Source organism: Carassius carassius, chromosome 1 (assembly GCF_963082965.1).
Source record: "Carassius carassius chromosome 1, fCarCar2.1, whole genome shotgun sequence".
In the NCBI taxonomy this organism is placed as follows: Eukaryota; Metazoa; Chordata; class Actinopteri; order Cypriniformes; family Cyprinidae; genus Carassius; species Carassius carassius.
Genome location: NC_081755.1, coordinates 45959816 through 45976846, shown reverse-complemented (window position 1 = coordinate 45976846; position 17031 = coordinate 45959816). Strand labels below are relative to the sequence as shown.

Genomic DNA, 17031 nt, shown 5'->3' with positions numbered 1-17031 from the left:
TCCTCAAACAAATCTAATTATAATTAAACAAATGAAGTCAACTTAAATTAAGTCAACTTATCTATCTATCTACACTGAGAAAAAAACATTCTCAAAAAAATATTTAAGGTAAGTGCTTGAAATCAATTTATTTTAGTTACATTTAAATAAACAAATTTTGCTGAAAGTTAGTCAACTAAATTTGTTTATTTAAATGTAGCTAAAATAAAATGATTGCAAGCACTTACCTCAAAAGAAAAAAAACTGAGTATCATTTTTTTCTGTGTATCTAGGCACACAGGCACATACAGTAGGTGAAATGTGTGAAAATAGTAATACTAATACATATTAAGGCTATAAAAACGATTCATAATACAGTATATTTTTCATAAGATCACTAATTACTGCATTCACTGCTTTTGGCAATTCTATGTCATCAACCAGTTTGTGAATGCAAAGATATTCAAACAACTCTTGCAAAACTAATGGCACGACAAGGCTCAAGAAAACCAAACTAATGCATATAAGCATGAATACATAACCTCAAAACATAAGCAGGTCATTTAAAGCCAACATGAGTAAGACAGAAGAAGCAACTCAAAATAAACAACATAAAAGCCAAAAAACAGATGATGCACAAAAATGTGTATGTATGTGTGATAGAGTCCTTCTGGACGAAATTCACTACTATATGCATTTTTTGTACCTAACAACATTAACCTAGATCAAGTCTGATGGATTCAATGAATCTATTTAGCCACCAAACACCAATCTCAGAAGATGAAGTCGTCATCAGAAGGTTAAAAATCTCCTCCCTTTTTGCTTCCTTTCTTCACCCTCCTCTAGAACTCATACACACCCTTTTCTCCTTTTCCTGAACTCAGTCTCATCTGGTCTCCAAGGACATACAACATCCAGTCTCGAGTCTCACTGATCTCTCATTCTTGTAGGTAAGTTGGCCTGGAAGTAGACTGAATCAGTGTGAGAAAGAGACAAAGATACAGGAGAGAGATATCTGTGAAACCTTTGGTGGTTTTCAGACAAGGCGAGTTCACAAGAGTTCACAGATATGACAGTGATAATCAATGATTACTATTACTATTGCATTGCCAGTTATTCTTTATATAATTATACATGGCACAATGTTGGGTTAAAATCGAAAAAGCTCTGTTTTCTGCCTCTGTTTGCATCATGACAAAAGAGTCACACTGCTGAATTCTTGGGCAGGTCTAATGGAAGTTGATTCATGACTTTAAAACATGAGAATCTCAGTCTATAAGACATATTGTTTGGCAACAAAGTTCATGTCCAACACTAAATGGAAATTGGTTATTGCAATGACGACTACTCATCTTTCTCATCCAGTTCTTCATCTTTTTTCACTCATCAAATTTATAACACTTAAGTCTCATTTTCTTTCTAATTTTGGGATGCTGATTCCAGAAATAGAGCTCACAAAATGATACATTTCATAGCATGTGGAACAAAGTTTTAATAGATTATTTGAACTGAGCATCCTCAAATTGGGTTATATAAAAAAAAAAATTTAAGAAAAAAATATATATTTAAGATGTAATATATCTAACATGTTTTTTATTTGGGACTTAGCAACCTTTCATAATTGTAAACGAAAACTTCTGCGTTGGGAAGCTGCACAACTTGTTTTTTACGAGCTACATCACATCTTAAGTTCCTGGTATTGATGTTGCAGTGGAAAATGTAGCTCTGTTTCCATGACTAAAAGGAAAAGCAGTGCAAAATACTTCACAAACAGAGCATTTCCATGTCGGAAAAATATTTGGATGCACTGTAGAGATTTGAATGAGTCTTGTCAACATTTTTTTGCTGGCATTTGCATTGGGACTCGAGTAGTCCTCACACCTAAAACGACTGAAAGCCTCACTCTGGACTCTTCCTCTGTGTGCTACTGTTGTTTTTTGGTTTAAGGAGCTTAGGTTATGGATAAGGCCGGAGAAGCTGATTTGGATGATTTGGAAACGGTGGAATATCTGGAGGATATGGAGGATATGGAGGATATAGAGGCTATGAAAGCCATCGAAGCTTATGAATCTGCTCCACCCTACCCAGGCCTTCCAGCAGATTACATGGGAAAAGAAAACCCAGGATACAATTCACCTCCATATCCAAATATTAATATGGCATACACCTCATACCCAGAGCCGGGAGTTAATCCAAACTTTCAGGGAGGTACGTTTCTTCTGATAAACCTCAGTTGAATAGGTTGACTGCTCATGTCATTCAGACCCAGAGAGGACTTTCTATTTCCTGAAAATGATAGTTAATGTCATCACGTTGTACGTTGACTTTGCTCACACAGGATATAATATTGCCCCGCAAACACCTTTATTTTAACACATATTTTTACACCTTTTTGAGATTTTCTCCCCACCTTGTTACACTTACGTTGTTCCTGGTCAAAAATGACTGGCCAAGAAGATATTGCTTATAAATGTCTTATTATGCTATATTATTACCAAATTGGTGATAATATAGATTATGTTATTTAAGACACCAAATGAATAAATGAATGAATGGACGAATGAATTAATGAATGAATTAATGAATTTCTCAGACACAGATAAATGTGAACCTTCATGGATTAAAAATGAGAACAATAAATGTTTTCATGTTGTAAAATTTTTATAATCATGCACTCAAATTTTACTCAAAATATCATCTGAATCACATGATTTGTTGCATGTTGACAGCTGAGGTTAATTATGATTGTTTGAATTTTGAAAGACATTATGTACTGTCAGTGACAGCATTTACTGCTTCAAAATCTTTTTCTAAAGCGCCAAATCAAGGGATGTATCCTCAAATGAACAGTAAGTTGCGGTTTTTAACTATCACAGAGAATAATTAATTAATACCAATCACTGGTATTATTGCAATGAAACTCTTTTTACAATTTTTCAAAGGTCCAAACCCTGGGATGTATCCTCAAGCTAACCGTAAGTACAGATTTCAGTTATTAATTTAAAATTAAAAGTTAGATAATCCTCAAAATGGCTCAATATTCAATACTTTTTCCGAAGGTCCAAACCCAGGGATGTATCCTCAAACTACCAGTAAGTTACAATGTTCAACTATCGCCCTCAGACACTCGTTAGGCAACTTTCAATAACAACCAAAAATGACGTTTCTGAAATCATTCACTCACTCTCATGTTGGTATAAACACATTTAACTTTGTTTTAAAAAATTAAGACATTTTTATGAAGCCTGAGAGGGTCTGTCCAACAGGTCCAGGCAACCAAGACTTATAAGCTCCAAAAAGGACATAAAGGTATTATAAAACCAATAAAGCAGTTTAATCCAAGTCTTTTGAATACATGTGTTTACTTTATACAATTAATAGATGTAACTTTTATCCACATCCTTTTTGGAACATACAAAGAGATCATATCTCTTCATAAGCCTTGGATTAAACCACTCATAACTCATTTTCATAATTCCTTTTGCGATACCTTTCTGACTTTTTAGATCATGTTTTGGTTACCTGGATTTTCAACGAAGGGACAGAAAGCTCTCAGGTTTCCTTAAAAATATCTTAATTTGTGTTTTGAGTGGATAAATTATAATTTTTGGGTGAACTAACTCTTTAATACTAATACTACACTCCGTTATATGTGAGATATTCAACTTGATATCTCAGACTTCCAAAAGCAATTCTACTGCCTGATTTTCAAATAATGACAGAGAAAAAATTAAATGGCAAAGCTACTGTTCAGTTTGTTCAGCTGTCAATACAATTTCTCCTAGCAACCAAAAGGAGAAGGATAAATGATGCTACACAATAGGAGAATGGTAGCTTTTCTTTGTATCTGGATCATGTGTTGTGTTTCTGTGCATTACAGCCGTATCAACCACAGTGATGCTTCCCAGTCTGCGTGATTTACCCGCTCAGACCATGTGCCCTCACTGTAAGCACCAGGTGATCACTATAACAGATCACTACTCTGGACTCATGGCCTGGATGGCCTGTGGCTGTCTTGCCCTCATCGGGTAAACATTTCCTTAAACTTGACTATTACACACTCTTAAAAATAAGGTTGGTTCCATGAAGTACCTTTAACATCCATAGAACCTTTTCATTACTCCAAAGGTTCTTTATAGTGGAAAAAGGTTCTTTGAACTAAAGAACACTTTGAACTTTTCTTCACACTAAAAAAACAAAAACAACAAAAAAACTCTTCATTAAAAAAGATCCTTCTATGGCATCACTGTGAAAAACCTACTTTGGAAATTTTATTTTTTTAAGTGCCTTCTAAAGGCTAAGTTAAGACTGCTCTGTGCCTGCTTAAAATCTAGTGTAAATATGCAATAGATTAAATAATGCCAGGTATGACCCACTTCAATCCTTAGTATCAAAGTATACATTTGTGATTGCTTTGTATATCTGTTTATGCCTCCTCTGAGAGTGTGTAAAGAAAGACACCTGAATGCAACTTCAGAAACACTTCTGTGGCACCTTTACACTGTAAATTTGCCATTTGACATAAAATAATTTTTCAAGGTTGTACATTTTAAGGAGTACTTTTTACAATAAAATACTAGTCTTTCTACAAAATAATTTACTTTCTGATTAAGTATTAATTGGTCTTTTTGGTAATTAATTGTGAAATGTACTAACAATTTCAGAGTGGAAATTGTTTACACTACTTTGTTTTCAGTGTAGGCTTATTGAGTTTCAATTGGACATGTGAATGTAAATAAAAAGTTATGTAAATCATATTTTGTCTTGTAATGCTCCAAGCAGACAGCAAGAGCCTGAGAGTAATTGAAGCAGTGAGTGGAAGTCAATGGGGCAGACAGTGACTGATTGAGTCTGATGCCTCTTTTGCAGGTGCTGGCCGTGCTGTCTAGCACCTTTCTGGATGGATTCATGTAAAGATGTTGAGCACCGCTGCCCAAACTGCAACAAGATCTTGTCTTTCTACAAGCGCCTGTGATCTGGATTCAAACATGTACCTCTTGAGCTTTGATTTGAATGGGATCTAATGGGTGTAAAACAAAAGGAAAGTGTCTATGCAACATTACATTCTAACACAGGTGATTTCAAGTAATTTCCCACAAATAATTATCACTTAACCACATGCAACTATTACGACTCGTGTAGTAAGACTATGGTAAGTGTTTACATTGTATGTAATATTTATAGATAATTTAATAACTGTTTTAAAGCTTTACGTTCAGCTTCTTTCAGAGCTCTGCCTGTAGATGTAGATCACAGTCATGTACTGACTTAATATTTTAATGTATCATTTAAAGCAAACTGAAGTTAACTAATGCAGCTTTGATGTCAGTCTGATGTTAATGTTAATAAATGTTACATGTGGAACATTTACAAGCTCATAATGTAACATTGTTTTGCAATGGCACCCAGTTCTCTTCACCTCTTAGCGTCAACATTTCATTATTAGCCTCTCTTAAATGAAGGGTTACAGGGTTAACAACTGTTATTATCATTACGTGATGCTTGATAGATGGTTCAAAGAAATTAAACTAAATATAGTGAAGTAAACTGTTCCTAGAATGAATTAGTGAACCTTATTGACATGTTCCTATGGCTCAGTGGTATAGTGCATTTTGTTAGCAGCGAAAAAGGTTGTGGGTTCAATTCCCAGGGGGAAAAAAAACACACACTGGTAAAAAAACATATAGCCTGACTGCATAAGTCGCTTTTGATAATAGCGTCTGCTAAATGCATAAATGTATTGAAGTTATCAGCCCAACAGTCATTTTGATTCTGACCAATTATCTGTTGTTCAGTTTCCTGTCATTTAGACTCTTTTCCCTGGAGAGAATTACAGGGCAGCCTTAATGATTCATTTGATCACATTCACATTATACATTCTTAATGTACATTCACAGAGAAATTAATGAATGTTTCTTGATTTCAAGGGGCAAAAGAGGCTGAAATGCTTTGTAAATTGTTTTAATTATTGATTTATTTTGTTGTGAAATTGTGGAACAACTGTTAACTTGAATCTAATTTGTACATTTTATTCTGTTAATCCTACAACCTGCGAGAATAATTTATCCGCAGTGTAGTATCTAAAATAATTTCACATTCTATATTAAAAAATATATATTTTACAACTGTGTGCCTGCAATCTGTAAAAGAACCAATAGAGGGCATAATAAACTACTTTAAACAGAATGGAAACAGATTTTACCATATTCATTTAATTTAATAATATTAATAAAAAATGTAATGTCTCATGTTGCTGTTGCTACAGTGTTGTTACTGTTAACTTAAACTAAAATTATAAAAAATATTTTGTTAAAGTGGTAATAAAATTAAATCGGATAAAAAACTAACAAACAAACAAATTTAAAAAAAAGAAGAAATTTTGCTGTGGCAGCTTACAAAATAAATGTTTTAAATTGAAGTATAACAAAATCACTAAATAAGTTGACAGAAGTTGAAGTAACAAAATCACTACAAGATAAATAAAGATTCATTATAGAAATATTTAAATAATAATAGAAACTAAATAAGCACATTACAACATTATTTAAAAAGAGAATTAATAAAAAATATTAATAAATACTAGTAAAATAACAAAAACGAGGCGGTAGATTTTAAACAGGGGTTGTATTACACACACTCACACAAAATAAAACAATACCTTTTGTCTCAAAATAGAGCCAGGTTTTGCTCAGTTTTGCTCAAAGTTAGACCTAAAGATATTCAGACTTGATCTCTTAAAAAAATAAACAAATTTCATCTACATTTCTTTAACATAGTATGATGAGCCCAAAGTGTGTATACAAATGAGAGTGTTTTTCTTTTGAACCTTGCAGTGCATACAGACAGCATATTTATGTAATGCAATTCAATAATTAACCACAGTCTGTTGTGGTTTAATAAGCCCAATAAGCCATCATGCGATTTTAATATTATTTCAATTAATTGCCTCCCAAGAATGTATGTTGCACAATAAGTGACTACAATTTCAATACTGGCTCTGTAGTACAACTAACTGTATTAGTATGCATTATATATGATGATGAGCCTCTCATCAACAGCTTTAAATCTGACTGTCTTCAAATCCCAAACTACGAGAATGGCTAAAAAATGAAGTTATCGTCTTCATTACTGTTCTTTTTCATTATTACTGTGCATAGCCCGCAAGAATGTTTTATCACCCGGTTTGGTGCCCCATAAAACCATTATGTTGGAAGGAGTGAAAGAGAAATGGCGAGGAGAGGCTGTGTGTGTGTTTGAGCCGTAAGGGGAATGGTGGCCACCACTCTGCCGCTTGCAATGCTAATTAATCAAACTGTGTCAGGCAGAGAGGTGTAGAAAAGCGTGAGGTGAGAGAGATTACTGTGCCAGCAGACTCACTCTGCTGAACCCAATGAACCAGACTCACGCCCACCGATGCTGTACAAGCTGCATGAAGAAGGAGCACAGGTGGTGCTAACAAACATAAACAGGAGCGCTGAACACCCTTAAGAGGTACTGTAGCCCAAGGGAGGACAACAACGTCTTCTAATGTCGTCCTCTGGCAGATATATTTTTGAAACTTGTTTAGCATAGCCTATCTATATTTAAAAAAAAGAAAGGTTATTTGGTGTTGATGGTTCCATGAAAAACCTTTGAAATCCTTTGAATCTTTTCATGTCGTGAAAGGTTCTTTAAAATGAAAACATTATTTAATTATTTAAAAAAATGGTTCTTCCATGGCATCACTAATAAAACCCCTCTTTTGGAGATTTTAGAAAGTACAAACAGCAACAACTCACATCTGACGTTTTTTGTTATAGAAGTTTTTTGTTTCTCCACACAGACTTCGAAAAGTCTCCATCTTCTCAGATTTTGTTCTTCTGAGAAATAAAATCCAGTACCCCACTCTGCCTCCTCTAGACTTTCAGAAGAAATCTCAAAATGTGCTCAGATTTACCAAGATGATAAAGTCTGCCATTAAAAGTCAGAGATCTTGGTATGGACTACTTCATCATATACTTCGGAGACCAAATGTCTATTTGTTTTAAAGCATTAATCACTGTAAGAAATCAATCCATTAAAAAATAAATAAATAAACAAAAAAATACCGACAGGACATTATACATTAATTTTACGGACATTTCTGTTAACACTAAACCACAGCAAAATGCAGTATACATATTTACTTTAAAACAGCTTTAACTTAGAAATTGCACTAGATTGCACAAATAATTGCGAAGAAACAGCACCACACTGATTAAGTGCAGAAAAATCTTATTTTATTATGATTTTTTTTTATATAGTGCACTTTTGCTTAAATTTTAGGAAGAACATCTGAGGCAAGGTTACCTAAATGAAACAGAACTATTAAGTCTGCTGAGCTATCGGTGAACAAATGAGCAATAAACGTTGCTCCAGGTGATGCATCTGCTGCACGTGTTCATCGGCAGACAGGTGCTGCAGACTCACCGCGGGGAACAGAAGGGAAAGCACTTCTGACTGATATCCCATCAATGAACATCCATTTGTGTCTCCCGATTCAGAAAATGAATCAAAGGAAAAGCTGGAGGGGGAGACATTTAGGGCTCTGTTTAGAGCTTCAAATCTGTCTGACAAGCCCCACACCACTTCACTTTGTAGGAAAGACAAAGGTAAAAACAGCCCATTTATCTTTCATTAGTGGTGTTATGCATTGCTATTGATATTGCTCCGAGCAAGGAATTGAAAACATCTATTTAAAATGATGCATTTTGTGCCAATTTACCAAGCTAGATTGGAAGTTCAAGCTATAACGTCAACAACAAAAGATAAGTGACATGTTTTTTCCCTCCCTTTTAAAGCAAGACACTACAAGTGAAATGTTTTTTCATGCACTAGTCTATTTTGTCAATTTTGATCTACTTTGCTTGCATAAGTGTTCATTTTATTACAGTTTATCAGCTCGTTATTTATTTTTCTATAAATAAATAAATAAACATATATATATATATATATATATATATATATATATATATATATATATATATTTTTTATTTTATTTTTTTTATTTTTTTTATGCAAAACCCAAGGAATCCAAAAATCTTTATCTCTTATATATCAACAAAAATGAAATAAGAAATTTGTACCTGGCTAATTAGATAATACCTCATTGGTGTCAATTGATTTCAATTACAATGCATATCCTTTAACTCTTATGAGTCAGGAATAATTTTGGCTTCATCCAGTGCTCACATTTCTGTTCTGACATTAATGCAAATTAGAGTGTATTTAAATAGAAAATACATTTGCATAATTAAACATAACAGTTCAGAAAACTTTCAATACAAAACTATTTTTTTATGTAGTGTATGGTACTGGAGAAAGTATGCTGATATCTATTTTTTTTTTTACCCCACATCTCTAGGGTCTTGCCTTCATTGATCAGCTTATTTATTTTGCTTATACTATAATATTTGCATTTAGTCCTGTATTGGCTGTATTTTTTTCCAAGGAAGATAAGAAACTACAATGCCAAAAAATGATTTGCAGTAAGGAAGGCACCTGGCACTCCTCTCTTCCCTTTTAATAAATATTACATGTCCTTTTCTTCCTCCATCCCTCGCTCTGTCTTTGATGTTAAACCGGACCTTGAAAACAAGGGTCCTTTAAAACAAACGCCTTTCATGCCTGGCTAGTGTCAGATATAATCACTTTATAATCAAGCCTTATTTCATCCCTCAAAGTGTTGCATTGCCTGGGCCTTGCGTGTGGCCAGAAGAGCCCGTTGCTCAAAGAAAGCCCCCGGGGGACATGAAACACTGCATACAGAGCTGCACTGTTTTAACTGTATCATCCTCACATGTGGGAGGCAGTGACCTTTAGCTTGCTCCTTTCATAGAGAGGGATGAGGGGCAACACAGAGGTCTACTGCAGCTGTAAACAACAACCACATATTGATAAAACACACGCACAATACTACCTTTACATGTACTGTACTGTACAGGTGCTGAGATAATATTATGCAAAATGGAAATTACTTTCGCACAAAACCATTTGTGCTAATATAAGTACATGAGTAACACTCCAACAACTCTTCATGTAATTTTTCATTTGCACTTATTATGCAATATGTCAATACAAGTCATGCATATTGTAGCGCGCATTGTACAGTAGTATAGAAAATATATCACATACTACATACTGTATATAAAAAAAAAAAGATGCCCTAGGCGAAATCCCTATTGACTCCCAGATTGGTTGCAACATTAATTCGTGGAGATTCAGTGCATTATGAGTTCAACAAATTTGAATGCATTATTTGTAAATTAACTGTTAAGATAAAGGTTTTGCACAATTTATTATCTGTAATATCATTGTGTTGCCACTAGTCCTATGCCCTATGTAACAATCACTAGTAGCTAAGACATTGCAAATAGTTGCACATAAATCACACATAAATTAATTTTATTACATTTGGATTTGGATACACGTTTACATATTATCAATAGCTACTTTTTGTATTTATTTGTTTTTGTTCAATTGTTTTGTTGTTGTTGCTTGAAACATTGTTTTAAAGTGTCAGTTATTGCTTTATTATTTCCACAACCCTATAAAACCCTCTGTTACCCCAAACTACATATAAAAGGCTGATCAGTGGCATATAAGTAATCAATGCAGCTACTTAATCCTTTGCTACTCATTAACGAGTGACCTTCCCCTTTTAATAATGTGACGCTCTGCCCTCTATGACGCTGTTCCCATTAAGTGCTGTTAGAAATGTTTTACCTGATTCAGCATTTCAACACCTCTATAAGGATGCATTATACTCCTTAAATCAGTTTAACAAAGGATGTACAGATCTAATGAATTAGCAAATTTTACTATGCTAATATTTTATAATTGGCTGTTAAAATTGGCTCGCCTATGCCTAAAAACCATTAGCCAATTAAAAAAGAAACTGCGAATGATTATTAGACAGGACTTCAAAATAGTCCAAAACACAACATATATTAACAATCTCAAATCTCTATTTTGAGGCTCTCTGGATATGGTTTTGTAACCTCATTCAGCCTGCTACTCACTAACATTAGCAAGTAGTAAATCATCAAACCATTTCATTCTGAGGCAATCTGACCATCCAAACCTAGAGAGATCAAGCCTAAGGGTTAGAAAATCAGATATAATCAGACAAGAGCTCTGAAGAGTAAACAAAGCTGCTTCTATAACCTTTTGGCTCCGACCTCTTTAATGCCTCACTCTGAACCCCATTAAACCAGAAGATTTGATGTGAAAGACTACAGCAAATAGAAGAAGTGAGACAAGAGATAAGTCAAAGATAAATGCAAATACAGCTTGTAATTAAGGGATAATGTAGATTTAGAGATAATATTTGCCTCAGAGATCTGATTTACAGATTTTCATTACATCTACTATGAACGTTTTACTAAGTAGGGTTGCCAAGTCTGTGGTTTTACTGTTCAATTGTGCTACCTTTACTCAATAGCCATGTATTGTTTTTCAGTTTAGAAGATGAAGCAATCTCCCCTCCCCCCAAAACACAATTTTGGCTGCAGGGGAAACTGTGGGAAAAGTGCTACTGGACTAGATTTGATTTGCAATTCGGCTTGTTTTGTTTCAAAGACCTGTCATCCCTGTTACTAACGTTTCTAACACAAATAAAAAGAGTTCAAATAAAAATTCTGTCCTTTTACACTGCACGCAACCCTGGGTTCATGTTTTTAAACATTAAAAAAAAATGTTTTTCACCATTTTGAAATTCAGGTTGTCATAATTTGTAACCCTTGTTTATGGGACGTTTACCCCAAATTGCATTGACATTGGTAAAAGTGTGAGATAATGCAGTATTAGGGGCTGTTCACACAGAACACATCTTTGCATCTAAAAACGTGAAACGCAACATTCAGGAATGTTTTTTTTTTTTTTTAAGTACAGCGCAGAATGCCTCCTCCGCCATATTGCCATCAAATTAAACAGTTGCTTTGCCAACTTACTACTGTAAACCAAAAACTTGGAACACTTGCCCTGGCTCTGGGGTCTTCTTACTGGTCCACTGTTTTGGAACTGACATGGAGAGCGGCACTGCACTGAACTTAAAATTCAAAAGTCGTGAGACAAAAGACATCTCTCAACAATAATTTTCTGAAGCTACAAGCCTTTTTAACATTGTCCTTATGTTTTTAGGCCTTGATGTGGTAGTTCCCTTGCTGTCTATAGAGGGTCAGAAAGCTCTCGGATATCGTCAAAAACTTCTTCATTTGTTTTCCAAGGATGAACGAATGTCTTACGGGTTTGGAATGACATGAAAGTGAGAAATGAATGATCATTTAAACAATCCCTTTAACACCACTTGCCTTATTAAGCATTCATGTTCTGTCTACAATCACAGAAACTTTGAGAAGTGTTAACTGAAGTGAAGAACAGATTTATTCTTATAGTTATGGTCTAAAAAGTGTTTTCAGTGGTACAGTTTGAAATCTGAATATGCAGGATTAATAAAAAGTGTAAAACATGAAAAAAAAGAATAACCCAAGATTCTTTTAATCCATGATTTAGAATGACCTGGGGTTAAGAAATGTAAATGAAAAAAAATAAGCTGTTTTGTCAAATGCACAAATGTCACATGCACTCAGTTCAGTCTCTCTTTGAAGGTTTATTGGTGGCCTTCACTCAGGTTCAATAAATGTCAGCTTCACTTTGTTGTTTTGTAGATGCATTCTCAGATTAAGCAGTTTTTGTCCAGGGTGTTAAAACACTGTGTTTATTCAGGCACAACTCACACAGATCAAGGCCGCAGGGAGAGAGACGTGCAGGACAGAGCCAGAGAGAGACAGAATACATTAAACAATCATTAATACAACACTAACTAGCAATAAAGGGAGATGTGAGGAGATGAATGGTTTAATAAACACTTCTGAAGGCTTAGGGATTAAGGTTTGATGTTTCTCCTTTTTAATAAAGGGAAATAAAAGCTGTCCAACCCTTCCTAGGGTTTTTGATGCTTTTGAAAGAATGGTATTAATGAGAGAAGCAGATGGGAAAGTGTTTGAAGTGCAAAGCTGGTCGTGATCACGTCACACGGACTCAACAAAATGGAGCTCTTAATTTCTCTCTGCATATTCATGCAGTGTACTGCTTTTGAAATTGATATGTGAATCAGGAAGAGCCCTGGAAATCCCTAAATATGCATCGACACAACCATGAGGAATTAATGTGCAGTTGCAGTGTCTGACAAATGCCCAACAAGTCTTTTGAAACAACAGATCTGGTCCCTGTCTCGACACTGCAGACTGAACCCAAAGAACACAAAGTCCCAACAAATGCAGTTGAGCTGTGTACTCAACTTATTATAAATATTCACAATAATCCTGGTCATCTCACAATGTGAAGCAAAAATCAATTACATGAGTTCACATTATCTGTTCATTTCTTTCTTTAATCAAGTAGTCCAGAAGGGGCTCGAATAGAGCTTGCACCCCTTTCATTATTTACATCTACATCTAAGCATTTGTCAAATGCTTATATCCATACCAGCTTATGCTGCATTGAAGGCATAGCCTACATTTTGTCAATGCATGCATCTCATGGGGATCAAACCAATAACCTTGCCATTCCTAGTGTTTACACTTGAAATAAACAAACTGAATATATGATTTCCCCATACTGTAGAAACGTCTAGATAAACAAATGGCCAAACAAGTATAACAGTCTTAGCATTTTAGATTCATGATAATATAACCTAAATGAATGCATTTCCTTGAATGTGTGCAACGAAAATAAATCATGATGCACCAACTAGCATCCAAACAGTGGTATTAGCGGTACAGCGGTATACTTGACCCCAAAGAACTAGTTAATTATAGACCAATCTCAAATCTCCCTTTTCTGTCCAAGATACTAGAAAAGGTGGTATCCACACAATTATATTCCTTCTTAGAGAAAAATGGTATATGTGAGGATTTCCAGTCAGGATTTAGACCGTATCATAGTACTGAGACTGCTCTCCTTAGAGTTACAAATGACCTGCTCTTATCATCTGATCGTGATTGTATCTCTCTATTAGTTTTATTGGATCTTAGTGTTGCATTCAACACTATTGACCACAACATTCTTTTGCATAGACTAGAACACTTTGTTGGCATTAATGGAAGTGCATTAGCATGGTTTAAATCATACTTATATGACCGCCATCAATTCATAGCAGTGAATGAAGATCGATTATCATATCGATCACAAGTACAGTATGGAGTACCTCAAGGCTCAGTACTAGGGCCGCTCATGTCTCTATTTGTTTCTCTGTTTTTGACATCCCGTGGTAACTAGGATTTACACAAGCTTTTACACAAGAAACTTAATTTTCTGTAAAGTTGCTTTCCAATGATTTGTATTGTGAAAAGTACTATACAAATAAACTTGAATTGAATATAACAAAACAATTTTGTTTTTCTTTTTATCTCTCCATTTAAATTGGTTCAGATCATCTTGGATTTTTCTTCATCAAACATAGATTTTTTTTTTTTTTTTAATTGGATGGAAATGCTGCCTTAGTGTTAAACAAGATGTGTAGTGTAATTACATTGACCTACTTTTGGTACAACATTTGCAGGCCTGTAAAGCCTTAAAATGTTGCCTACATAGGTAGCTCACTAGATTTTGCAGCAGAGCATGAGTATCAATCTGGGATTCTGACAGGTTCAGACACATGTCTGTTTTTAAGAGATTACACACAGATATTGAGTGAGAAAGTCTTCGCTCTGCTGAATCTTCACACTACTTTAAAACAGTAACAGGTGTGATGTTCTCCTCACTGTCTAGTTTGCATTTACCCACTTTTGTCATTTTCTACACACAGAACTTCTAGATTATTTCTTAACTGACTCCTTTCAGCCCACACCTTTCACTTATGAGGAAGAATGTAAGCGAGAGAGAGAGACGGCAGGGAAATGAAAAAGCACATATGAACTCTTTCACCCCTTTACCAAAATCAAACATCTAATTTAACAGTTACGCTATGCATACCGGGCTGCTATTAAAGCTTTCGATTCATTATTAATATAGTCTGTCGCTTAGAGCCGAGCTGATGGATAATGCTGTTAGAGATGGAATCTCTTTCTATGTCTTTCTCAAATTAACTCGTGCCATAAAAATGGAGCTTTGTTAGAGTGATCCAACACAGTCTCTTCTAGTGAGTAATAGTCAAATCAGTATTAAATTAATAAATTCATACCAGTTACTATTGTTTTTAAAGATCTGTTCTGCATTCAAAGAAGCAATGAGTATCAGTAAAGTAGATCATTGAGTGCAGAGCGGTGTGTGTGTGTGTGTGTGCTTTATAGCCTCAGGCCTGTGTGTGAACATGAGGAAAGACCTGCCATTCTGTCGCTCTCGGTAATCAATGCGAGCCACTGAGCTATATTTTATTAAATGGCCGTATTCTCTCTATCACTTCACACTCATTTACTGGGCTGTAGGAAAATGACTTTACGAGAAGGACGGCATGGAGAAAATCAGCCTTTTCCCTTCCACATCACACATATGACTGATCAAGTATGCAAAGTAAACAGGTGCCGCAGAAATGCACTCTGTGACCCACAGCAATGGAGAGAGTGTGCTTTCCATCAATGTCATGTAATTACTGCTGTGTTTGATTTGTTCCTAAATTATTATTTATGCAAAAAAAATGATAGGAATTGAACGTATTGTCTTATTGTCCTCAAATAATGTATCTTGTAAATAATTAATGAGAAACCATCAGACTTATTTTTCGAAGTGGACAATAAAATAGATTAAAAAAGCATATCTAGATACTAAAGTACAGTAATAAACCACCAATAAATCATCTTGAAAACTCTAAAAACCACATAGTGATTCACTCAATACGCTAGCATCACAAACACATAGAATATGTACATATGGGCACAGATTTGGACTATTATTTATAAGACTAATTATTATTATTTATTTTATTATTTTCATTTTTGTGATAAGCAAAAAAAAACACATTTGAATTTTAAATGAATAAAAATAATTGCCTATATCTCTAATATTTATATAAAAAATTACTAATGCAATTAAACTTGTGGTATCGTAAGTGGTATCGTAAAAATTGTAAATTGTTTATTATTTTACTTGTTCTGGGAAGAAGTGGTATTGGAACATTTTACAATTTTTTTTAAAAGATAAAATATAAATAAATTATTAAAGTAACAGTAAAAGTAACAGAAGCTCGTCCAATTCATTAGAACTGGCATAATTAAGCATGAAATTGACTAAATAATGACATATGATATTATATATATATATATATATATATATATATATATATATATATATATATATATTAAAACAAATATGCAATTAAATAACAGAGTAATCGTATCAGCAAGTACATAAAGAGTAATGAAAAAATAAACTGGTATCGAGACATCTCTAACTATCATACTAATTATTAAAATTATTATTATTATATTATTTTAAGTAAAATAAAATTAACAGAAGAAGTAGCAGAAGCTTCTATAATACATTTTAACAAGCTTAATTGAGCATGAAAATGACTAAAGGAAACATCTATTTCAAAAAAATTAATGTAAATTCTATTAATAATAATAATAATAAAAATATATAGATATAGGATGCTTTTAATTTAGGATGCTTTTAAGATAATGACAAAATTCACAAATTCAAAAATGCGAAATAGCTAGCACCCATGTCCACTATGTGCGCCGTGGACGTACTGTACTGTAACTGGTGTGAACTAGTCGAGTCATGCTAGAGCTCTTATTTACTTCTGGGTCGCCCTTCAGACACACAAGTGTGTGAGCAGCACAGAAATCACCTCTCAACACCAATCGTCTCTTTCTCACTTAACGCCTCTCGCTCTCCCAATGTTCCTCTCCTTCACACCCCCCTCCCCCCTCGTCACTTATTTTCACCCTTTTTGCGTTCATGCCTCCCCAGATTTCATTCCCACCAGCTTGCCCCTAACCCCCCCCCCTTCTCTCTCTCTCTCTCTCTCTCTCTCACGCACACACACTCTTCCTCACATCCCTGCCTCTCTTCCCATCACATCGCCTTTCA

At 34.5% G+C, this 17031-nt stretch overlaps 1 protein-coding gene across 5 annotated transcripts; it reads left to right on the top strand.

Moving 5' to 3' along the window:
• The first annotated feature begins 794 nt into the window (after positions 1–794).
• On the top strand, positions 795–6158 carry LOC132152660 (lipopolysaccharide-induced tumor necrosis factor-alpha factor homolog). Of its 5 annotated transcripts, none has more exons than XM_059561446.1 (7): positions 796–929; positions 1927–2187; positions 2796–2828; positions 2922–2954; positions 3039–3071; positions 3860–4007; positions 4849–6158. In XM_059561446.1, exons 2-7 carry the CDS (start codon positions 1938–1940, stop codon positions 4952–4954), a joined length of 603 nt encoding a protein of 200 aa, XP_059417429.1. In that variant the 5' UTR covers positions 796–929; positions 1927–1937; the 3' UTR covers positions 4955–6158. The 5 variants fall into 5 exon arrangements, with proteins under 5 accessions (XP_059417456.1, XP_059417446.1, XP_059417466.1 ...); XM_059561454.1 differs by having other exon boundaries at positions 855–925; XM_059561473.1 differs by lacking the exon at positions 2796–2828 and having other exon boundaries at positions 795–929.
• Positions 6159–17031: the final 10873 nt, after the last annotated feature.